This window comes from Prinia subflava, chromosome 15 (assembly GCF_021018805.1).
Source record: "Prinia subflava isolate CZ2003 ecotype Zambia chromosome 15, Cam_Psub_1.2, whole genome shotgun sequence".
NCBI lineage: Eukaryota > Metazoa > Chordata > Aves > Passeriformes > Cisticolidae > Prinia > Prinia subflava.
Genome location: NC_086261.1, coordinates 19,139,367 through 19,164,812, shown reverse-complemented (window position 1 = coordinate 19,164,812; position 25,446 = coordinate 19,139,367). Strand labels below are relative to the sequence as shown.

At 41.3% G+C, this 25,446-nt stretch overlaps 1 protein-coding gene across 1 annotated transcript in view; it reads left to right on the top strand.

The window, feature by feature from the left end:
• Positions 1-4,229: 4,229 nt before the first annotated feature.
• KLF13 (KLF transcription factor 13) overlaps positions 4,230-25,446 on the top strand; it is a 33,531-nt gene continuing 12,314 nt past the window's right edge. The window contains exon 1 of the mRNA XM_063412195.1: positions 4,230-5,188. Coding sequence (XP_063268265.1) covers positions 4,648-5,188 — 541 coding nt within the window. The 5' untranslated portion in view covers positions 4,230-4,647. The remainder of the gene's footprint in view (positions 5,189-25,446) is intronic.

The following is a 25,446-nucleotide window of genomic DNA, read 5'->3' as shown; positions in this document are numbered from 1 at the left end:
ACCATAAAACCACTTAGGAAGAACCACAGGAAAGTATCAGTACAGACTGACAGATTCTCCCAAAGTATAGGATTGTGGCTACAAGTACTGCAAGAACACAGGCAGAGACATCTGCCATCTCCTGTCTCCTTTTTTCCTTGTTTATTCTACTTTATTGGAAAAGGAACTATTTACATAGACAAAATAAAATGAAACTACATCTTTTCATCTTACAGATGCTTTGTAGGAACTGAAACAGGGAGAGCAGCTATGTGGCCTTTTCCTTTTCCTGTTCTCATAAAGAGCTTCCTGAGATGATATAAAATAATGTTACTTCCCTGAAGTCCACAGAACTCCTGTGGTTTATACTTTTTGTATCTCACTCACTGGATCTAAAGTAGAGGTTATGAAAAGAGAAAAAACTACTCAGCAAACTCATGCAGGAAAAATGCTGATGAAATATCTGCTACTATAAAACTGCATGTTTAGATCTTATAATGCTCTTCAGAATAGTAAACTAATTCCTCTCAGATAAAATTCCTCATATCTCCCACTCATAAAGTTCTTCCTTTAGATTGCCCAATTTTGCATGTTGCAGTTTTCCATCATTATTTGGTTTACAGCAAACTTTTAATCGGAATAACAGTTTTTACACCAGTTACAAAAAATGTTACTAGAGTTCAATTATTTCTTTATTTTGGCCATGCCATCAGTCTGGCATTGTAGAAGGACTTTGTTCTATTCTGTTTAAAGTTCCTGTTAACAGAGTCCATAAAACTATTTTCATAGTTTCAATGTCACAAAGCATTTTAGAGTTTCTTATTCCTGTAAATTAAAACAATGAGCTATTTTGGGAAGGGCAAAACAGGGTGGATTCCATGTAAAATTACTCCTATGCACTTGCAGCTAAACAAAATTATGAAAACAATAAATATTAAAAACCACTGCCAAAAAATGGGCTGTATTTCTTGAGTGGATAGAAAAATAGTACCATAACAAAGGGAAAAATTCTCACCTCAGTCTGGGGAATTAATGCCTGCGGGTAAGAACACATCAACAATATAATCAAATAAAGAAAATTAAATAAGGAGGTAGGATCTATTTTTATTACTTTTTTTTTGTAATCTCAGTTTCAAAATGCACCTCTTTTCATGAGAACAAGTCACGTAAAAATTGTTCAACAGAGGTGAATTTGAGATTTTACTATGTACTTACAGAAATTCACCTTTCCAGTTAATCAGAAAAAGTAACATGCAATAATTAACAATGAACTAATAGGCAGGTAAATATATATCATTATAAGAAAGAGATGATAAATGGGCACAGTATTTTGTCTAGTGATTTTCCATAAATTGTTTTTGTTCTCGGGATCCAATGTAATGACTGAAATTCCTTGCAGAGCAGACCGACTCCCTACCCCTGCCGCTTGCAGGGAGATTATTTACCTCTGTTAGTTCACACAGCTGCATCTGAGATTCGCAGTCCTGCACTGAAGCCAGAGCTGGTCCCACTGGGCAGATGGAATTATGTCCACCTGACAAATACACTTACCTCACACCCTGCTTTAGTGACTTTCATGCTTGTGTGCAAGACATGACAATTGTTTTACTCTTAGTGAGCTATTAGAAAGTCAGAGGTGCGTTTTTCGTCATAGTTATGATTTAAAAGAGAGCAATACATGAACCCTAACTGGACTACATAAACATCTGCCGAATATCATTAACTTTTCTTTCGCATATAAAAGCCGTTCTATTATAAGTAACCTTCACAACATTGCTCTTTCCTAAATGAAGAAGAAAGCTCACAGCGTTCATCCAACCACGGAAGGAGCAAGTTCTCCTCCAAGCAAGCCTCCTCTCCAGGCCCCCCGCCCTGAACCCCACTCCCAGCCCGGCACTAACACAAGCTCACAACGACGGCAGAGGCCATGGGCCATGGGGAGCTTGGTTACGGCCACTGGTTTTACATGAAAGCCACTCCTACACAACCGCAGCTGCTCTCAGGACAAGGCTTTAACCCAACAGATCGCTTGAAAAAGAAAATCCGCCCCTCTCCCGGCCACCAGCTGTACCGGCCACTACCCGCTCACAGCCGCCTCTGCCGCCGGGCCCGGCGGTGCACACGACGCTCCGCCGCTCTCCGCCGGCCAGAGATCCCAAGAACGTGGTGAGCCGTGTCCTGCCCGCTCACGCCATCAACACAAAACATGAGCAACAGCCGACTGTCACCCACACAAACCCCCGGCCACACGGACACCCCCGTGTGCGCACCGTCCACAGCGGCACCTGCCTGAGGGCCGCCTCGCACGGCATGTAACGGCCTTCCCCATTGGCCGCCCCTCCGCCAGGGGGCCCGGAGAGCCAATCACCGTTCTCGTCTCTCCCGAGGGGCTCTCCCCTCACGCCGGGCAGGCGGTGCGGGCCGTGCTGAGCGCGGGAAGTGCCGGGATGTGCCGGGCTCCCTGAGGGCTGTGCCGGCACCTCTGTCCCGGCCGGGGACTGGCCACACCGGCCCCTCTGACTGCGGGGAAACCACTGCTGCACAGCGGGAAAGAGTACGGCCAGAACAGAGCGGGACGGGGTGAGAGAGCGTCGAGGAGAGGCGGTAGGAGAGCGGCCCCAGCAGCGCTGAGGTTTGGTGGGCTGAGGGCACAGAGAATAGCAGGGAGCCTCTGAAACCCCCATCAGTGCTGGGGCAAAGCCTGCTGGTGGTTGGCAACCGGGATAGTCCAGGTCGCCCTTTTAATGTACATTTTCTGATAATTGTCCTTGATCCCAGAGTTAAGACTGAGAACTAGTGCCTAAGTATCGCCTTTCCTCATTTCCCTGAAAATAGCCCCTTTTTCTTCTCAAGCTGAAAGAGCTGCAGGGTTTCTTCTCTGCATCTACTACTAAAGTACTGCCAGGTAGGTCTACTTAAGCAATTCTTCTCTCTCAAGAAGGAGGTTGAGCTTGAGCATAAGCAGTACTTCTTATAAAGATGTTTTCCACAGAATTCCTTTTTCATCTAATGGGTAAGTCCCAAATTCAACCATTTTATGTGGAAATGTGTTAACATTTCCTGTAGATCTGTTCAGCAGAATAAATGGTATACTACGGTATATCTGCATCTAAATGTTCTGTCTCGATTCAGCATTAAACCACATCCTCCTGCACTGGTTGTGCCTTATTTCTGTCCTTGCTAGAGAGCACCACAGGCTACCCTGTTCTGAGCAGACATGGGGCACTGTGGCAGGCACAGGTCACCCCACGAGCCTAGCCCTGAGGGGCAGTGCCATGTGTGAACATAAATTCCATTTTTTCACAAAGCACAGTGGTAGCATAAGCAGACTTTATTCCTGAATGTGTATTTTTACATGTATGAAACCAACTTTTTGCTCAGCCTAACACCAAAACTATTTTGGAACAGATGTTCACTTCCTCTCACGCCCCCTCAAACTCCACAAAACTTTTCCTGGGCAGAAAGAAGGGCTTCCAAAGCAACCCTCCTCTGATCATCTCTGTCTCAGAGAAAAAAACTGTCTTTGTTCTTTAGCATGAGTTTCATAGGAATTAGTCTGGAGAAACATGTTCCAGGTATCAGAAGTGCTTTTAGATGTCCATCCAGATGCATTCCTTTACTTCCACTCAGTAAGTTACACATACAACTCTCTCGTTGATTCAGGCATTAATCTCTATAAAACTGGCTGAGCTGTATCTTTTACAAGCAGAGAATATTAATGAAACCCAAGTTATTTGCATTTGTACTTTTAAATAATTCAGAGGATGCGGAGCGCTGGAGTTTTGACAGGAAGGTGATTTCAAGTGTGTTCCCTGGCAGTTAGCTAAACCTGTCACAACCCATTAAAATCCACACCCGAGCTCCATCTGTGTAGCTGCGGACCAACCCGTGCAGCCTCGCTCCTTCCTGTCACTCGTATCAGTTCCAACTTCGCGACGTTTCAGTGCTGTGAAGTTCCGCGCCTGTTCAATCGTCCCTGGCAGTAACGCGGGCGTTCCCGGCCCGCTCCCGTCCGTCAGAGGGTGCAAGGGCGGCAGCGCAGGGCCCCGCAGCTGCCGGGCCGCGCCCGGGGCCGGCGGAGGGGTCCGCGCGCGCCGCCCTGCGCGCTGCGGCCGCGCGCGCGCCGCCAGCCAATGGCGCGCCTGCTCCGGCCGGCGGGCGCTGCCCCCCGCGCGCGCCGCCCACCTGCTGGCGCGGGCTGCGGCCCCGCGTGACGTCACGCCCAGATGTTCCCCAGGCCACGCCCCGCGGGGTCCGGGCGGCTCCGGGCAGCGATAACGGGGAGCGCCGGGTCCGCTGTCACAGCGCGATGGGAGGGCTGCGAGACCGCATCGCCAGCTCGTTGCCTTCTTGAGAAAACGGCATCGACCCGTACTCCGAGCAACAAGCTGCCAGTGCCAGGATCTATCTGCTGTTCTTTTTTCTCTTCCATTGGACCGCCAACGCTTTTTCGATTTAGTGACAAGCTGGGTGTGATCGTCACGAACAAAGTGTGGGTTTGATGGCTGCTAAATCAGCCTTTACTCCTACAAACCAATCCTAAGAAATAAGGGAGGGAAAAGTCTGCTTGTGTAATCTTTTTAAAAAGGGAAAGAGCGCTGTTGTGTTGGGTTTGTTTTTTCTTTTTTTGTCTTCGTCTGTTTGGATTTCTTTTTAAACTTATGAAAAATGGCAACAGCAGCATATGTGGATCATTTTGCAGCAGAGTGCCTTGTTTCTATGTCAAGTCGTGCTGTTATCCATAGTCCCAAAGGGGAGCCTGATCCCCAACCTGATGCAGCAATACTTCCTTCGTCCAATGGAGAAGATAGACGGGAAGTCAGAGAAACCGGGAAAGACAATGGATCATCATTACTTGTGGTAGCTAGCATTTTAGCAGATCTGAACCAGCATGTCCCAAACTCACCTGCTCTAAGGACGGAAAAAACAGAGACGCTTGATTTAACAGAACAAATACACATTTCTATTGCTCCTAAGGAGTTTGGGGAAGAAAGTCTGTCTTCAGCTGGTAAGCGTGGAGGAGAAAGAGCAGCCACACCTACTAGCTTGGCTGCAGTAACTGAGCCAAGCCCCAGACAAAAGAACAAACGCGTACGAAGCTGGACTGACCCTGGATCACCCCAGAAAAAGCACAAATGCCACTATATGGGGTGTGAAAAAGTTTATGGCAAATCTTCCCATCTTAAAGCTCATCTAAGGACCCATACAGGTTAGTTACAATCCAGCCAGAGATTTATTTGTTACAGCTTGGTAAAAAAATGAAAAACAAACTTTTATTTGGCCACTGTTATGGTTTCACCTCTCGGAACTCAAGCTCGGGAAAACCAAACAACAACCAAATAAACCCCCTCTGGGAATAAACCCTTGCTGGGCATAGATTCAAAGTGAATGTTGCCCTTTTATATTAATGTCACAGGGAACAGCATGCGGGTCATCTGTGTGGATTGTACCAAGCTGTAATTTTTAGCTGCTGGCCTTCTTGTTTTGTGTGTCTTCTACTTCCCTTTCCAGTACTTCTTACCTCCCTGCTTTTCCTACTCCGTGCTCCAGTCCGTCTCTTTACACCAGCTTATCACTTCCCATGCAAATATCAATATTCTTGATATTTTAAAATTAAATGTTCTAGAGGCACCTACATGGCCGTGTATCTGTTTCTTTCTTTAGCAGACCCTTTGTGAAAGCTAGAGTAAGCAGAAAGTAGATGAGAGGCTGAACACAAGTCACAAGGAGACACCATGAGTGAGGAGAGAGGGGGATATGGGCAGTGCCTAAAATGTTTTTGGCAGCTGTGTAAAACTGAATTCAAAAGAAAAAGATATTTGAATGCAACCAGTAACTTGTACTCATCAGTGTTAAGTGCTTATTTCTCGGTGAAGGCTGAACACTTTTTTGTTGCTACTTGTAATTTATGAGACACACCCACAGAAAAAGTGGAAGTCTTGCAAGCCTTGAGAAAGTTGCACTGAAAGTATTAGGAGGGCCATCTTGAAATGGGCCCCATGACTTGCCACACCTCACGCCTCTGCCTGATGCTGGGAAACAGAATGGCTTCCAGTCAGACAGGGGACACCAACATTTGGGGAGACCAATCTCTGCTGAGGGCACCAATCATAGCACATGTGTCAAGGCACCACACTGACTTGTGAAAGATGTTCCACTGAGTAATTTCAGATGGCAAATTAGTTTACTAACATGTATGGTCAGTTATCTTTAGAAGAGCAGTAAGAAAGAGATCCTCAGAACTAAGCATGACATAACTGAGCAGTTTTACCTCTGAGGTGTCAGCCTCACCCTTGCTGGCCCTACTTTCAATATGCCTTCAGCTTTTCGTGTTGCCTTCCTGGGAGAAATAAGAGCCATTCTAATTTGATGGTATGCTTTGCTCTCTGTGGGAGAGAAGAAAACCCCATCAAATTTGAGCATATGGATGGACAATTCCCTGTGGCACACAGCCAAAGGAACAGCGTGTTCCTGGCACCCCAGGCAGCCTGTCCTGCTTTGCACTGTGTAACTGCTTTTTGCCGCCTTGGGAGTTATACAGAAAAGGTGTTTCCACTTGGCTTGCAGGGAATTGTCTCCATTAATTTTTCAGTTCTTTTGCATTCTTATTGCTGGCATTTGCCATTGTCCTGAAAGTGAAAGATAAATTTAGCAACGTTTCTGGGTTTCCAAACCAACCAGAGACTAAGAAGGGGAACTCCAGCCCCTGATAAAGAGAGGAGGGCTTGGCATGCCCGCCCTGCGGGGAAAGGAGGGAGGGCAGGGCCGGCGGGGAGTGTCGCTCCAGGCTGCCGGCAGAGCGGAGTCATTTGGGGACGCTGGCGCGCCTCCAAGTTCCCTTTTTTTTCTCTTTTCCCTTTTTTTTTTTTTTTAACTCTTCATTTCCTGTTTTTTTTTCCAGGACTGTAGGGCTCAATTGGTTATTGCTGTAGCTAATGGCACTAAGAGAGCATGTGTGTGTGTCTGAGAGCTAAAGGAAAAGCAGGGAAGGGACTGTTTTTGCCCAGGGAGTGGCAGGACCCTCGGGGACTACAGCTTCTTTGTTTTCTTTAGTCTCCAGTGTCTGTGTGGGAAGATTTAAGCAAAGCTGCCAAGTTTCCCTCCTCACTGGCAACAGGTCTGTCTCTGTTTGGACTGAGTTTTAAACAGGCCTAAATGCCTCTTACTCTCCTTGCAGAATGTTTTCTAAGGTGTTTGATTTTTTTTTCTATCTTTAAAAAAAAATGTGACAGGCTTGAAAAAAGTTTGTAAGACAATAAGAGTTAAACTAACAGAAACAGTTATCATTTCCGGGACTGGTAAATGTTTGTTCTTACAAAACACGTAATGATGTTTTACTCCTTTAGAACGAGGCCTTTGGGTCTCCTCTGCTTACTAGTCATCCTGAACTGGTTAAGAAACACATCAGTCTGCCCAGCTGTCACATGGATAGGGTGATGGCTATCCACCTCACAGAGCAGTGCTGAAAGTACCCCAGGTACACATGGATTACTTTAGCACAGCTATCCAAATAAGTACCACACCTGTTTGCTAAGAACGGTCAAAACTTCTGCCGTGGAGCAAAACTCCTTCCATGTGCTGTATGACCAGATGAGCTGGTGTTTAGGGGTGACCTGAAAGCTGAGAACAGCACTGCAGGCTAGAAGATAACTGATGGTCATGCAGGAGATACCTGAATGAGATACCATTTTATGATCTGCTTTAGAAACTTGCTTGCCTTTGTCTGCTGCTGTGCTGAGAAAGTAAAGGCTTTGCTCTGCATGGTTCAAGGAATGATAGAACAGATCCTTGAGCTTATGTCAAGGAGATACAGAGCCTTCCAAGAACTATTGCATCAAACCCAGCCCACATTGCTAGGGACTGAGAGTTGGTATTATTTTCCAGCTGTTTGGTGCTCTGTGTGAAATCATTCTGATAGTTATAGCCAGATATTGAGCCAGAGCTTAAATACATAAAGTAAAAACCACAGTGCAGAGGATGCTAATTGTCCTATTTAAAGCAGAAGAACCAAGATGGAAATACCAAGAGCATCTGCTTTTTGTCCTTTACTTCGGTGTACAGTGTTTTTTAGTAGTCCTATTAGGACAAAATGTGCTGGAGGAATCCACAGTTTCTGGTGTGTCTTTTTGGTACACTGCTGGTTAACCTGTCTCAGCCTTATGAATACCTCACCTTTATTAAACTGAAATCCCAAGAACCAGTCAAAAAACCCTTTTTTCACCAAAGTCTACTCTATTCTCTCCACCAGCTTTCAAAGTTCCCATCCCCCTATGTTTCTTTTCATGTTTATGTTTTCCACTCTAGTCTCTCACTGAATGTCCTGGAGTTCAACATGATCATCAGCCACCAAGCCCTTGAAGTTTTAATGTTTACCAGAAGGTTATATTTAGTATCAGTTGGTAGTTGTCAAGCCCAAATACTTTTTCCACTAAGGCTCCCGAGGATCTCAAAAGCTCTGATGTGGTCTAGAGAGCCAGTACCCCCATTTGTCCTAAGCTATACTGACCCCACTGATAAAAAAGGTTTCACTGATGCACGGATTTTAAACGTCCTCTCCACTGAGAAAATTCCTAAACACAAAGGGCTTGCAAAAAAATGATAAAGAATGTAAATAAATAAATTAATATAAACAAATACTATAAAAATTAATATATAAATCATAAGAATAAATAATCCTATAAATAAGTCATTTGCATGACAGAGTTCCCCTTCATCTAAGCAGGTTTTCAGCACAAAGGTCTGGACATTTTCTGGAGTTACTGGAAACCAGTTAGTCTCTTGATGTACCAGTGGTAGAAGGGAGACCGTACAGAGCCTAATAGCAATCTACAGGCGACAGTCTTATAGAGCCTTGGCCAGAACCACTGAGTTCTGAGAGGCTCTAGAGAGTCCCACTTATAGCATTATATTACATATTAATATGTAGAGAAAAACTGACGGGGTTTTGGGCAGGGATCACAAGAATCCTGTGTATTGCAGCTCCCCACCAAATCATTGTGACCTCTCAAGTTTTTAGCCATCTCCATTAGCACACCATCACCATAAAGAATACAGAAAAAGCACAAAATTCATTTCATTCATTTCACTTCATTTAACTCCATTGAACTGTCCTTCTAAACTTACTAGTTCTAAGCATTTAAGCAGCACATCAACACAGAAACAGCTTTTCAGTCAGTCATCAGAATTAAATGAGTGTGCACAAATTGGCAGAAGCTAAGGAGAAGTGGGCACCAGTCTCATCCTGGAGTCTTAGTTTTGCAGTAAAACCAGCTTAGGGGCCATGTGGCTTAGCAGTAGCTCCTCTGCACTGTTGCTAAACCATCTCTATGGTGGCTGTTGAAGCACAGGAAGAAGAAAAGGCCTTATTATATTATCCTTGCTCCTACATGTCAGGTTAGGACTCATCCAAGAGAAAGTGGTCAAGATCTTTGCCAGTCTCTAGCTGGCAGACTGAGCTTGGGCAGCTGTGTGTTCTGCCTGCTTAATCTTGCAGTTGTGGGAGATAAATTATTTGGCATCTGTTGTTCTTTTTAGTCTAACCTTTATTCATTAGCTGAATTGAAATAGGTCAAAAAGACCAACTCATTTCCATTTCTTTACATTAAATCTCTGTAATCACATATTTGAGGACAACACTAATGAACCTGTATGAAAAGAAGTTCTTTTTTAGCTTATGTACCCTTTTTTACCCATCAATTGTTATATCTTGTTTCCTTAAGCAAAATTTCTCTGATGACGTTGTAGCTGGGATATATGAAGATGGAGAATTTAATAATGTAGTTGGTATTTGAAAACAATCTGAGAATAAAGCAATCAGACCTCACTGTGACAAGTATGAGAAGAGCATAACAATTAGGCCGGACAAACAGGAGTAGTATATGACTTATGTTCAGACTGGTAAAGAGGCCTTTATATAAAGTACAAATAATCCATTTTAAATAGTGGTTTGTATTTCACTTTCAGTTCTAGTAAGTCTGATTTGCTCTCACTATTAATTCAAAACAAAACAGTAAAGCACAGCTTCCCTTAAGTTCTGAATCAAGATGTTATCCATGTGTGTAGAAACCAATTAACCAATGTAAGAAGCAAGTTCTTCTATCATAGAAATAAACTTCCTTTTCCATTTTAGCCCCTGACAATTACCAGAAACATAGCTATTAAATAAAACCCCATGGACTAGGCCTGGCTGAGGTTGCTTTTAGCTGTCGTTAGGCTCGCAGTGACTCCTGAAGGCGTTTATGTGTGCGTGCAGCAGGTGGGCAGTGTTGGTGACACCCAAGGCTTTGCAGGAAAAGATTACTAGAGAAGAAACACAATCCAGGGCCTTCTGTGCCACTCAAGAGCAGTGCAAAACAGGACTGCAGACAGCTCTTGTGTACAGCAGGATGAAGTGACTGGTGCTGGTGCTTCAGCCCACCCTCCTGGGCTGCCAGTTTGGCTGCTCTGCATACCAGGACTTACTGGGGAGCTGCACTCCCTCTGAACAGGATGCCAGAGGAAATTGAAAAGGCCTTTCTCCAACGCGGAATTCCCAAAGGTGAAAGGACAGACTAAATGAATTTGTCCCTCTGCATGTTGGGCCTCCTGGGTTTGGTTTCTTGTGTTAAAAGTTAGAAACAACTCACAGGCTCTGTATGCTTCCTTCAGTCTCATTAGCATACACCCAGATTATCCAAAAGCTGCAAGGTGTCCCTTGAGTGTCTTCCATCTCCTTACTTTGCTGAGTGCATCAAAACATATTCTCTGAGGGGTTTTTTTTCTGAGATGGGCTCAAATTGTGGCTTCTGGACAGATTCAAATACCAGCCTCAGAAAAGAAGTTGTCTTTCCATCCTACGGATTAAGCCTTCTTCCTTAGTGTTAAGAACTTCAGTAGCTTGCCACTTTTCTTCTGAAAACTGATAATCTTAACTCTTTTAATAAGCCTATATTATTAAAAAAATACAAGTTTTCAAAGCATTGTTTGTGCTTCCTCTGAAACAGCTCTTCAACTCCTTTCTTACTTCCTTTAAAAAAATTTCAACACGTTAACAAAAACTGACAAAAGTCTGTAGAAAACATAGAACAACTTCCCTCAAAGCCCTGCCTGAGTCCTCACCCTACAATGCAATTCTCAAGACTAAAGTTCTTATTTAAAAGTATTGATTTTAAGCCTGGATCAAACAATCTGCATTCATTGAAGATAACAAAAAAATATATATGCTGTAATTTCCTGAAGTCTTTGAAATAAACACAGGGCATAAACTTCTTAAAAAGTAAGCAAATTTTAAAACATGTTTCAAAAGGAGCTGAAGTCAGGAAAAAAATAGAACTACTCCTACTCACTCCTCTTACATGACTGCTTCAAGACTGCAAAAGAGTTAGGGCTAAATTAGTTGCATGGAAAATCCATGCATGACATCTGTATTTACCACACACTTGATTAATATTAGCTGTTAGGGGGAACTACCTCTCCTGATGGTTATACAGGTTTCTCTGTGAAAGGCTTCCCTTTATTCCCCTTCCCCCCTCTTTCTCCCCAGTCTTTGTGGAGATATTAATCACGCAGAAGACCAGAAATGAAGCTTCTGGTAACAACAGAATTTGGGTATTGTAGCTAAAAAGCATTTAAAGTAAAACTGTACTTGTCATTGTTACAACTATGTGTCTAATGAAAAATCAGAAACATCACAGACTTCTCTTTTCACAAACCATTTTTCTTTTAGCATGGGAGTGGGACTTAGGTCCAGTAGCAAGACCTAGGTCTTACAAAAAGTTGGGAGTTAACTGACAAGCAAGGTTTTTAATGAATGGACAGTTGCAGTGGATTGCTGTGTTTGTATTAGAAATTAATCACAGCCCTATGGACAAGAGTGTTCAGAATGATCAGCAGAAGACTTTTCTGCGGTAGCATTTCTCTGCAAGACACTGGGAAGTGTATGTAACAAAAATTTCCATAAACAAACCTTTTGCTAAAAACCTTTTCCTTATGAAACAAACTCACAATTGGATTCCATCTGAAAAGAAGGCACCTTTAACCATTTAAAACACAACTGTTCCATTGTGTTATTGTCTGGCTGAACATGCTTATGGCACGTCCAAGAGCAGAAACCTGGAACTTGTTTATATTGGACATGTGGTTTCTAGTTCTGTTTTTTAAGTTAAGCACGTTCCAACTTCCCTCCACCCCCTTCCAATCTTGGATCAGCTGTCTGGAAGTCGGTGCTGACAGAGCCAAAAAAATACTCTGCTGTTCAAATGCAGGACAACTTTTGAAGGGTCCTTTCTGTAGAATTTCTATAGGTATACTTTTTTCCCTTTGTTTCCCACTTGGCTTTTATGGGGTAGATTTGCATGGGCAGTGAGATCATTATCTTGCTGTGTTCGGTTTAACAATAGCTAGACAATGTGGGTTATTTAAGTGTAGGCACTGAAGTCAGACACACATATCCTGTATTTTTCAGGTCTTGCAGATTCAGCAGATCTTACAGGGCCTCCACTTAATATAAAAGAAAAAATTTTAAAAGTTCAGAGTGACACCGTTGTGGTTACTTGTAGAAAAACGACCTCAGAAGCTTTTTATGCAGCCTTAACATAAAAAGCATTTACTAACCAGGAACTTGGCACAAGTCAATGGTATTAAAGTAAGCATATCCTGAAATGACCTCTAGTGCAAGGAAAAGATTTGCTGTAATCACTTACAGTCCTTTTGGAGTGCTTTCAGGAAATACAGGCAGAATACTGGGGACTGGGTATTGCTGATGTTGTACTCAATGGATCAATAAGCTATCTTAGATTTATTGCACACTGTATTTCTACCAGACCACTCCTATTATTTGGTTATGAGTTATATGAGGTTTTGGAATAAATGACCTTGAAAAATCATATGCAAGGACAGTGTTGCTGCTGCATGTTTCACATCTTTCTATCTGCCTCGGTCCGGCAGCCAGCTGGAATATCCCTGGACAACAAATACCCAAGCAGAGTGGGCATGCTGGTTATGTCCTTACTGCCTTCAACAGCAGCTTTTAAAGCTGGTAAAGGAGAGCAGCAGAAATGCCAACTCTTCCAGAGTAAGATCAGATGAGGTACAACAGCCAGAGGGGATTGATTCAGCTTTTGAAAGTAAACAGCTGTCAGTATTTCCACTAGAGGAACTCAGAATGGGACCAGCGGAGAAGGATTAGTACATTTTCAGATGTTTCCTACAAAATTTTTGGTGAAATGATGAGCTGTTTCTTAATAGATCAGGGAAATATTTATTTTGCAGTTTCAGGGTAAATAAATGAAATTACCTTGGTACAAATTTACATACTGGACTGGCACTTTAGAGACTATTTTACGTTCTTGCAAACCTCCCAGTTAAATATAGTGCTTTCCTACATTCTTAATCTAGTCGTTTAGGTCTTATTTTGCTATAACAAATAAAACAGAGATGCTGCTAAAACTTCACAGAACCATGGACTAATTTTTGTTATTTACGTGTAGGGGCTTACTGAATTTTATTTTGCAATCTCTTTTAAATGCCAGCAGGACTGCAGATGAGCATTAATACATGAGGGTCATGGCAGTTTTTGAGTGTTCTGGTGATTGACATATTTTCCAAGCCCTATGTGAATTGTGTGCAGCTTTCTCAAGCATGTAAAATACTTCATAGAGCACTGAAAGCCCCTCAAAGTCAGTGGAAACTTCCATTTGCTGTATATATGTCTATACAAGCAGTGCCAATAGAATGTTTAGTCTTACTATGTAATAAATCCAGAATGTATTTGTAAATATGTCTTCTAAATTCTCCTAACATGGCCAAAACAAAACTGAATTTCTTAGATACCCCAAGGGACTACTTTCAGACAGGATTCTCATTGATATGTTTTTCTCCTTTGTGCAAAGATGTACCATATTTACACCTTCTAATTCCCCCAGCTTTCATCATTGAAAACTCCTGAATTCTTCTCAGTAGCATTTAAGAATTTCTCAGACTGGCAACATTTAGAACCAAATTCTAGCTTAAATAGAAATATATGAGCAAATATATGAGCAACCAGAAAAGAAAATGCTTTGGAATTTATAGGTACCCCTACATGAAGTTACTAGCATGAACAGGCCTTTAAGAAATGTATGAAAAAGCACATAATTTTTCTTCTTCTTCTTGGCGCTTTTTTTTTGTTTTTTTTTTAACAAATGTGACAGAGAAGATGTAGAATTTGGTCATGGTGCAAAGTAATTCTAACTACTGATTACTAATTTTAGTAGATGCTAGGTGTGAATTTAATAGAATCACTTTACTTCAAGTTGTATGACATGAGGTAAGACTATCTCTAGCTAATCACATACCCCTTGTCTTAAGAAAACAATTCTCAGTGTCTCTAATAAGGAAACACACATGGGGTTTTTAAGCACATAATCTTGCATTTCATTTGGAAAGAAACCTCTTCCTAACCCACCACCTGCAAATATAATATGCATATATATGACATTGCATTGATAACACACGCAGAAGTGGGCTTGCACAGTTAAATGTAACTTTTAGTGAAACTAACTTTGATTCTGCTGCTCCTCTGTGTGCTGCTGAGGCTTTGAGAGGGGAATAAGGCTGCTGCAGCTTGGTAGATTAACTCAGCATTGCTCAAGTAATGGAACCTGGGGGGAGAATTCTCCCTCTGCCCAAAACCTCCAGCCCTTACCTGTGCTGCAGAATCCCTTACACTATTGCCAAGGTAAATTTTCAAATGAGTGCCAGAGTTTGCGGGGGTCTGAAACAGTAACCTTAAGAGGAGAGTAGCCAAGAGGTGTGGGAACACAATGTTACTCATCAGTCATTTCGGTACTCCACAGCTTTCTTAAAGTGTCCTCTGCAAACGGGTTCAGATATCACACGAGATGGAGGTAATTACCATTCTGAAAGATTTACACCATTTTTCCACATTTCTTTCAGCTACAGTGAGTTTTGTTGTGTTGGCATCTCCTTTCAGTCTGCAGGACAGTATCATTTAGGGGCACCGCCTCACTGACCAAATCAGACTTAAGCCAGCATCTGTTGGAGCTTGGAGTGCAAATTTAGCAGTCTAACTTCTGGGGAGCCATTTTAATTAATAAGTGTCATTGGTAGCTTTCAGAGGATGAAGTGGTCGGGCAGATTATAATGTTATCTTTGCTGTGCTCACTGATGTGAGCAAATATTGTACAACAGCTGGCACAAATGTTTTACCATGAACCTTGTCCCAGACTTCTATAACCGGGACATGTGCAGATGAAATGTGTTTAGAAACATGACTGTCAGATACCTTTTACTGAAGTGATAATTTACAAAGCTCTAACTCTATACTGCAGAGACAAAACTGTAATGAGAAACAGCTTTTGAATGCTGCTTGTCAAAGTACAGATGTTCAGCACCAGTATCTTCTAAGAAAAGTTTCAGTCAGTTCCCAAAGGGGCGTTCCCTTAAAAAAAAAGAAAAAAGACAACAAAAAGAACAGAACATTTTGTGATTCTGCTTCTTACCCTACTGCAGTATTTGGAATTGGCTGATGTTTCCAGTAAGCAGTGTGGACTAAGCAAATACAGCTTTCCTCTCCAAGCATAAACTCTCACCCGACTCATACCAAAAGGGCCTACATGGTGAAGGGCCACACATTTTAGAGACTTTTTGCTAACACTGCTTTTCCTGGTGAAAAGTCATGTAGAACTCATCTGTTTTCTCTGCATTTCTGAATGTGATTTTTCTGAGCAGTATGACTTCTGGAGAAAACAATATTACTGATCTTATCAAAACAAAACGACCTCTGTGATAATATACTATTTTCAACCTATGTGGTTTCCTTGATACTTCCTTTTCTCTTTCCTATAATTTTAAATTATATTGTTTAATAGGCTGCTGTTAATTCTTTGAGGTTTTAGGACTCTGTAACCCAAAAAAATCCTAGCTCTCCTCTTTCACTATGTTTGTATTCATAAGGATTTGAGTACTTCTCTCCTCTCAGTCTAACACCAAACCTCTGAGTGAAAAAAGGAATCTTGTTCTTACAGATTGTTTACAGGAACATAATTTAATTTCTACATGCAATAGAATACTTCCCCCTGATTGTACTAGATCAATTTTTGTCTTTAGGGCAAAAAATTACTAAAATTTATTTTTTATCCTCAAGAATGTAATAAGTTACAAAAATGTTCTGAGAGAATGTTATCTGGCTGGTGCTTTGCTTTTGTAACGAATTTTTGAAAAAGGTTGAGGTTATGTCATCAGTTTGTGCTCCTAAGATTAGCATTTGCAGGTGAATTACAGACTAATTCATTTAAAAAAACATTCCATACCTCTGTTGAACTTCTGTGCAAATGTTTGCTTAAAGCTTCTTTCCAAGAGCTAACTCTGGTTCTGTGTGTAGAGTATCCTTGGAAAAATTATGCATATCCACTGTCAGTTGGATATGATCACAGTTGTTGGCAAGAGACTCAAACTCGTTTGGTGTAAGCTATGTCTTTCTGGTGCTGGCATGCAGATTGCTTTGTTAGATGTTTAGATGAATTTCTTACAGAAAGACAAGGAGCTGATGTGATTGGTGTGCTTGATAGTTTTTCTTCTTTGAATGCTGTAGAGGAACTGAGTTCCAGTCTCATTTTCAAAGAAATCCAAATTATCACATAACTGTTTCCTCAGTCAAATAGTTCCAAGGAGGCTGTACCATTCTCATCTGTGCAATGCAAGGTCTGTGGTATTCCCTTTATGAAGGAGTGACTGTGCTGGCACGTTTTGCATTTGAGTACATTGTTGTGGTTTCCCAGACAAACACAGTAAGAACAACAGCAACTTTCACTGCACAGCTGTTTCTCACTTGGAAATCAGACCACCTTTGGATTTTTTAAAATCGAATTTTTTAAAAAGATAAAAACAGTCCTGAGTTCATAGGCCAGTTTTTTGTGTAACTCTTCTGATTATAAAACACAGCTTGATGAGCGTGCAGACAGCATGGTGTACACAAATTTACAGTGCTGAGGTATTTCTGTTCTGAAAAGAATGCTAAGCACATACCTGGTTTTGTGCAGTGTAGTGATGAATCATTTTTTCTAAGAGTTAAGTTTTTCTCTTATTTGTCCATTATTCACAAATTCTAAAATTGAGCTGTAAAAATTAATTTTAAAAAGAAAGTAGAAACAAGTTCCAACCAATTGGCTGAGAATCAAGTTCAGAGTACTTTGTGGATCACGTCTTTTGGGAGGAATGATAAACTGTCCCATTTGGCACTGTCAAGCTGCAACAGCAATAATTGGATCATCTCAATCCCTCAAAGCTAAGTCAGGATACAACACCACAACTCATGAAGCTGCAATTCCTGTTTTCTTTGGGTTTATTCACAGTCTGTCTGTTGTAACAGAACCTCCCTATTACTCAAGTTTATGAACCTTGCAGTTCTGCATACTGCAATTCCTGAATCTCAGCCCAAGACCCATGATTGCCAGAGTTGTGCTCAGGAGCTAGGAATATGGACAGGAAATCAGGTTCAAATCATTTTGTGGTTCTCAGATTTAGGAGTGGATTGAGCAAGAGTCCAAATGAAAGTAAGAACAGCAGGGAACTTCTGTGATCTTTTCTAAAGTAAAAATTATATCTTGTGCATAGGGTTTTGGAGCTAGCCTACAGACGTATGTAACACTGATATCTTTTAGAATTTCACAGTAATGATGCAATTCCTATTATATTTCACAGAACTTCCTTATCCTAGGAATCTTCTGAAAAAAAATTGGCCACAGTAAGATACTGTATTATAGAGTACTTCATTAGCCCCTGTGTGTCAGGCATGTTAAGTGTGGTCAGATAATTTCCTGCAAACACAGGGAACACGTACTCCACCTCAAAAATCCAGAAAGGCCAGTGGGTTTCCTCTCCTCACCCACAAGAGCAGGCCTGTTAGAGAATGGACCTGCACACTTCATCAAACAAGTGTAGAAGAGCAGCAATGAATGTGCTGGAGGCACTAGGAATTTATGTTTGGGGAAGTAATAGGGATCTTTCTACTACATTTACAGCTACTGAACTTGTCTACATTTACAGCTACTGAACTTTTACCTGACATGTATGGACCCAAAGAATTAAGAATCTCTGCTAAAGAATCATTCATCTCTCACAAGGTGAAATGGTTTACATGTCAATAAAGTTTTTAAATACTTACAGAGAAAATGGTAGTTGCTGGGCAGCCCTTCTGGCACGATTCATATGTATAAACCATATTCTGCTGTGAGGTATAACTGGGTTTAACAGAGTTTTAACACTACAGAGTGCTCTGTAAAGGCAAACAATGAGGACATCAGTGCAGCAGGCAAGGGAAGACAGAGCTGCTAAAATGGCCATGATGTATATATGTAAGTTTTAGTAACTTTTAAAATAGCATAGATGTTTCTCTCAATGCTACTTTGAGATAGAAAAGTAGTGAAAGCAGTATTTGCTCATGAAAAATATAATGCAGTTGATTTCTCTCTGCTAGTCCATGGTAAGATAGTTTTTGGAAAACACCTCTCTATTTTTGAGTTATGTATGTTATATATCTCAAGATGCCCTTGACAAAGCTGCCTTTGAAGTATGCCTGTGTTCTACGTAAGATCTCAGCTTTTCAGTTGTGTTTCACATCCAGAGCCATACTCAGACAACTGACTCGTGACTCGGATCCTCCACGATCCAGCAAATGCTCCATTCATTCCATTCCAGCTCTGGCCATGGCCTCTCTCCTGCGCCGTCACCCCACACGTCAGGCACAGCTGGTGGGGCCGGCTCCCTCCGACCCTGCCCCAGCTGTCCTCAAACCAACATCAAACAGGGCAAACCAGCATCGAACAGCTGAGCTGCACTTGGGCTCTGTCACACCCCGCGTGTTAATGAGAGAAGTGGTGAAAACCTGCTCTTACTTCTTTTCTGATTCGGTATGAGAATGAGGCTTGGATGGGTATGTGCCTAAAACATTTGTAGTTTAAAGTATTAACATATAGAAAAGACTGAAAACAGCTGAAACCGGAAAGGAGCAGGTAACTGGAGCTCTTTTTTCCTTTTCATATAGCTGTGATAAGGAGGCTACAAGGAGATGCAAAAAATCCAGGGAAGGTATTGACAAAATAGGGCATATAAATGACTTGCAAGAGCTGAATGATGAACTGCAAATTGTCTTTTCTAAAAAGTTGACCTGTTTTAAAAGTGGGCAGTTTACAATATTACAACTGTTACAATAGAATCTAATTCCTCTATAGCATACAAAAAGCCTGAAGCCTAGTTTAAACAGGGAGGGTGGTTAAACAATCTGGGCAGAAGATTTTGGTGTGTGTGCAATAGTTTTGTGCATACCTTGGATGGTAGCTGCCTTGTGTCTAGGAACAGATTTAGTGTTTGATTATCAGCCCATAAAACTACTTTCCAGAGCTGCCTGTTCCCTGAAGCTGCCTGCTCAATATGGCCATTGGCAGATGCTGCTCATAAACTACTTCAACACCACCTTCCTCTCTGGCAAACAATCTACCCAGAATGAGAATAAAATAACAGGAAATCCCACTCCCTCTCCCTTCCATACAGTTGCAATAAACTCTCAGTATCAGATTTTTCACTTAGCTTTACAGCTTTAGCAGCGCTTATAAATGCTGAAGCCCCATGTTTCAGGCATGCTGTGTTACTCTGATGTTGTTGATTGAACAGTTCAAAAGTTCACAAGGAGACATTTCACAATTACAGCCAAAGACAACTTCACTGACTTCTGTTTGCTTGGCTTCTAGCAAAGTGAAATCTCATCCTGTCCCCAAATCCTGGGAGCTGCTGTGCACATGAAATGTCATAACTTACCCGCAAGGTCTGTTCATGCCAAAGTATGTGCACTTCAGTTGGAGGCAAATGACATTCAACGTCTTCCAGAACTCAGATAAATAAAGTGCAGGTCTCAGATTAGATGACTAATCCTTTAGTCTGTTATTTTGCATAGCAGGACAACCTTTTGTTAATTTGATAAGCTTTGCTTTTACAAGCATTATCCTGTTTTTAGTACAATAGAATAATAAAAAAAATCATTGATATGTCAACAGAGAAAAGACTGATTCATGAGGTCATATGATTCCTTCTTTGCAGCTATTCATGCAGCTGCTGGGCAGAGCTTGTGGAGCCAAAGTTTCCAAATTCAGCATGAATTAACCCACAGTTCACACCAGATAAATATATTTTGTCATTACCTATTTAATTGCTCTCCCACTTAAAACATTTCCATTGTCTAACCAGAGATTATGAACATTATCATGCAAATTTTTTTGAAAGCCACCACAACTAAAAATTTTCGAGGTAGACTTTCACTGAAAGCAGTCTAAACCACTGCAGAGGTCGTTCCTGTGGTCATTGTACAGGCAAGGATGGTTTATGAATTTTCAGTTTTATTTCAAGCAATTTTGCAATACAAGCATCTTCAGGTTCAAGTTTTTTCCATGGAGATATGTATGCAAAAGAACCTCATGAAAAAAGTTGTGACATTAAGAAGTCACTGTGTGCCATTTTTAGTTCCTGCCATTTGACCTATGAGTACCTGTTTGGTTAATTCTGCTACATATATAATTTCTCTGTGCAATGACCACACCACTGAGAGTGAATGGCTTGAGAGCCTGTGAGCTCTGGTGGCACATAATCCTGAGCCTCACAAAGAGAAATTCCCTGACTGGAAGGAGAGGTGCACGTGTCCCATAGTGAGAGTGCAATATTTTTGTCCACTGTAAAGAGCTGAAGGAGGATGGGATGCCAAGGAATGTCATACTCTGGAGCTGCCATGGAGCTGCTCACAGTCAGATGTCTGATCTGGAGCTGTTCTGGGTTTGCAGAGTGGGCTGGGTAACAGGCTGAGCAATTCTGAGGTAGCACAGGAAGGATCCAGACAGGAGTCTGTGATGGAAGCCTTGTGCTTCTGCTGGTACCTTAACTGCACCTTCCCTGTAGATACATTTGGATCTGTTGTTTCCACTATCAGAAAGATATTTTTCACTCCTGGAGGAGAAAGAATCGAGTCTGGGGAGTTTGTTTTCTTGGCTTCAGTTGCTGTCTGCATAACACTGTCATTAATCACCTTGTTTTCTCTAACGGAGGGTGAGTGGTGCAGCTGAAATCAGCTTGTAGCAGACAGCGAATCAGCATTGCTAGCATGCTGCAGCAGGAGTAACACGAGACCTCAGGTGACTGAACAAGGCCTCAGTCCAGCACACGGATTCATCAAGGGCCACATTATTACCTTCAACTTTTAACTGGACTCATTCAACAGAAACAGTGCTTATTGCTATGTGCATTTGGAGAGCCCTCCTCTTGTCACTTTAAAAGGTTTGAATGGGCTCATCAACAAGACAGAAAAAGAACTAAATCCCACATACCTTCATCAATGTCAGTCTGTTTTAAGAGGCCAGACTTTTCTGACCTATGCTGAAGCCACAATCTTTGTATGAAAGGAATGAAGAAAGTCCCTTAAACAACAAATTTTTGGCTCAAGGAAAGAATTCTAGGCTGAAATTCCTTTGCTGGGGTGATGCAATAGGTCAGATTTGCTGATTAGCACATAGATTTTTTTGGATTTTCAACCCCAGTGTTCTTTTCAAGTATATTTATTTAACACTGTAATTGACCAATGGAAAAGGAAAAAAAATCGCCATCATTTAGTTTTGTCATTCAGTAATACATAGATGTGTTCAGAGGCTCATTTACAGTGATTTTTTACTTTCTAATCATGATAGATGTTTAAATAATCATCCTTCTTTATTACATTCATAGACCTGAGTGTAAAAAATTAGAGAAATACAGTAGTTAAAGGCCTAATAATACTAAACTTCAGAGTTCCCTTCTTTGCTGAGTGTTATACTTCAGTGTGGTTTGCAAATGATGCATAGCTAAGATACATCTTCCGCTCCCCAGAATTCCTCACTTCATCATTTCAGCATAACAATTTAATTATCTGGCATTTAAGTGCAAAGTCAGAGGGTCAGCTATTGATCTCCATTCTTGGAACACGCGACAGGAGAGAGAAGATCAAGTGAAAGCTGCTGCTCTTTTAAATCAGTAGATTTCAGCTGTTTTACTGAGCACTGGTCTAGGATTTAATGCCTCAGAGATAAGGACACCCAGGAAGACTTAGGCTTAGTGAACAGAAATTATATGCAGCTGCTACTTCACTTTGATAAAAGGTCCAGCATTTAGTTTGCATTATTTTAGAACTTAAACTCAATGTCACTGAGGCGGTTGCCTTTCATTTTTTAAGTTAGGCTTGTCATTGGTATTCAGTATAAAAGCTTTATCTACCCACATATTCCAGCAAGAAAGTAAAAAAATGCTCCTTTTATAACTGGATGTGGCCAAAGTCCACGTAAACAAAGGCATTGCATTCAATGGAACCACGATCAATAGAAGTTATTCCTGTTGGGTCCATCCCAGACTGCACTCCCCTGGGTGTGGACGTTGTCCCTGCTAGCTGGGATGTTTCCAGCCTCATGGGTATCCCAATGGCTCAGATGTCTCCCTTTTCTTAGATGAGACGTCTCCATTTTGGTCATGTGTCAAAACTTTTGAGAAGGAGACTGAAATAATGAAGTTTAGGCTTCAGAGTTAAAAAAGAATCCGCAAAGAGCATTAGGTAACAATGATAAATCCACATAGGACTACAAGGAGAGTAATGCTTTTTGTTTTTTTTTTAATTGTATGTGTTGTAAACCCCATCCCATACAATTGTGTAAATTACCATTTTTCTGGATGATGGATTCCTACCTTTGTAGGAGATGGCTAGAGTTTTGATTGCTCACAGCTTTATAGACTAACAGGTATTTCTCTACTGGTAGTGCATTTAAAGTGTCTATTCTGTCAGTACAGTCACATAGCAAAACTACAGCAAATATGACAGAAAAGGGTCAAGGGAATGATTATTTATGTAGACTTTGACAAGGCCTCCTGGAAGATACAGCAGTAATGCAGTTGCTGCTGTAGTTTTTTCTAGCTATGAAAAGAAAACTTCCTTCCCTGTGAGATGTGGGGAACATCCTTCATACTCATTATACTTCTGTGAGGAGATGTGTGCATCTCCTCCTTACCCAACATGCAGAGTCTCAGTGAGCAAGTTTACATCCAAGAGGACTTGCTCTTACCACGTTTGTATATGATCAACCCTAAGTCCCCCAGAAACACTTTGCTAAGGAATTGGAGCTGTTTTGCTACATTTCAGTGCTTTAGATACCAACAAGAACACTGATTATTCTCTTCTTTGTTGTGGCTCCTAGCAGTTTTGTGATGGGAAGCTGGGGAGGGGAGCAAAACCAGAGTCCCACATTACCAATTACTAAATGAACTCCCATAATTTTGCTAGTAGTTGCAGATGATTTGCGACCCTTGCTTTAAAAGAGTGATGACAAATCCCTAAGCCATAGGAGTGTTTTAGACATTACCTCTCTCTATTCCCCCAGCCCCCCCTTTCTCAGCCTTCACTTTCAGAGTTGCCTTTTTGCTGGCTTTTCTATTCCACTGGATTCTTCTGATGCATCAAATCAAGTCAAAGATGCACACATTCATACCTAAGTGATGAGTGGATGGTTAATTTATTATTCAGAAAGTTATGGAAGTGCTGTTGGTTCAATGCGTTATTCAGCTAATTCAGCTTCTTTGCTGAAGCAGCTTTAAATATTCCGTTTACTTCTAGAGAGGATGATTTCAAAGATTTGTGTCCAGATATCTAGGCCCCATAATGAAGGAATCTTGAATGCTAAACTCACCTTAGCGATTTTGTCTCTGGTTGAGTTTCAAGAGAAAAACGAACATATTTAACACACCCACACCCCCACCCACCCCAGCTGTGGTTTGATGTAGTCTGTATAATTGACTTCACAGCTTCACAAACCCTGGCCTAGTGCAGCTGATTTTTTGTACTTTCAAAGGAGAAATGAACACACAAGACAGGGAGGGGCTGTGTAAGGAGGAGATAAAGCAAGAACTCTTCTGAAACCAGGAAGTGACAAACTGCACAGGAGAAAGCTAAATATTAGCTTTGACAAGCATTATGTATCAGTACAAGGGTGCAGTAAAACAAGTAGCACCTCAGTTACAGCTCAGGTCTACAGATGTGAATTTCAAACTGGAAATCTTAAAGGGATGTTGATGGCTTTTTTATGATCTTTAGTTGATGGGAAAGAATTTAATTTCTCAATTGCCCAGCAGGATTACCTGTGCTTTGGAGTACTGTCTAGAAGAGAGGAACAACAGTGTGAACATAGCTAGAGAGGAGAAAACCAAACAAAATTCACTATGTGGTTATGGAATTATACTGAAATATATCAGTGCAGAGAAGATCATAAAAATACATGTTTGGAAAATACGCTTGGTCTTTTTAGCATGAGCTTTGGGTTGGTTGTTTCTTTGCCAGGGCAGTGCGTAGCAGGTTAGTGCTCTTTGAAGGAGAACTCAAAACAGACACAGGGTTTTGAAGGCTACATCAGTTTACCACCAGTTTGCAAAATGACACCAGAGGACAAAAGTACAAGGAAGTGAAAACAGCTCAGCGTAACTCCAGAAAATATTTCTTGTACTTAACATGCTGTGGGGAATCACCCAAGACTTTTTGGGTGCAGTGCCACAGGGCATATTCTCAGTCACATTTTCAGCATAGATCTCAAATCTGTTCCAAGGTTTCTCTGTGGAGGATAGACTTTGATGGTCTTTACCCTTGGCTGTCTTTGGAATTCCCTTGTGCTTATAAACACAGGGAGTTTAGTGGAAGTTGAAAGCATAAATGAAATTGTTCCCTTCAAAGATCAGATCTCCAGTTAGTCACCTAATAAAAATGTCTAGCATTTAATCTTCATGGATAGAAAGCTGCCAAGAAATGTTAATGAAGGATATTAAAAATTTGGGGGTTTTTTGCTAGCAAGAACTACAGGAACTACATTTTTTGGTGAACAGATTTTCACTGACAAGTAGTCAGCAAATTGTTTAGACTTACTTTTGTATTTCAGAAAAATTGTGTGTGTGTTTCATTAATTCATTTCAGGTTAACATCATCATTGTCTTGAAAACTGTCACCAAAGCTAAAAGAATTTAAGTAGTGTTACAAAATCCATACCAAAAGAAGTAAAACATTTTGGTAAACTAAAAGTGAAATTACTATGGGTTTCTTTGTTTGCAAAATTCTTCTGCAATTCAATGGGTTTTTAAAATTTTTCAAATGAGGAGGAAAGAAGTTATCCACATAGTTCTAGCTTTTACTTCCCTTTTGCATTCCAAACCTTAGCAAAGGATATAGAAAAATTTCTTTTTATTAGATTTGTGGCCATTTCATTTCAAAGCCAATTTGCTGTAAGATCTGTTTTCCAGATCCTGAAACATAACTTCTAGCTACTTGCTGGTTGTTTGTGTGAAATGGTCTGGAACTAGGTTTCAGCTGGAAGTGGAACACAGAGCCTAATTTACTGTACACATAGTGGTGTGCAGCAGAGATGAAGCAAGAACTAAACAGGAGTCCATCAG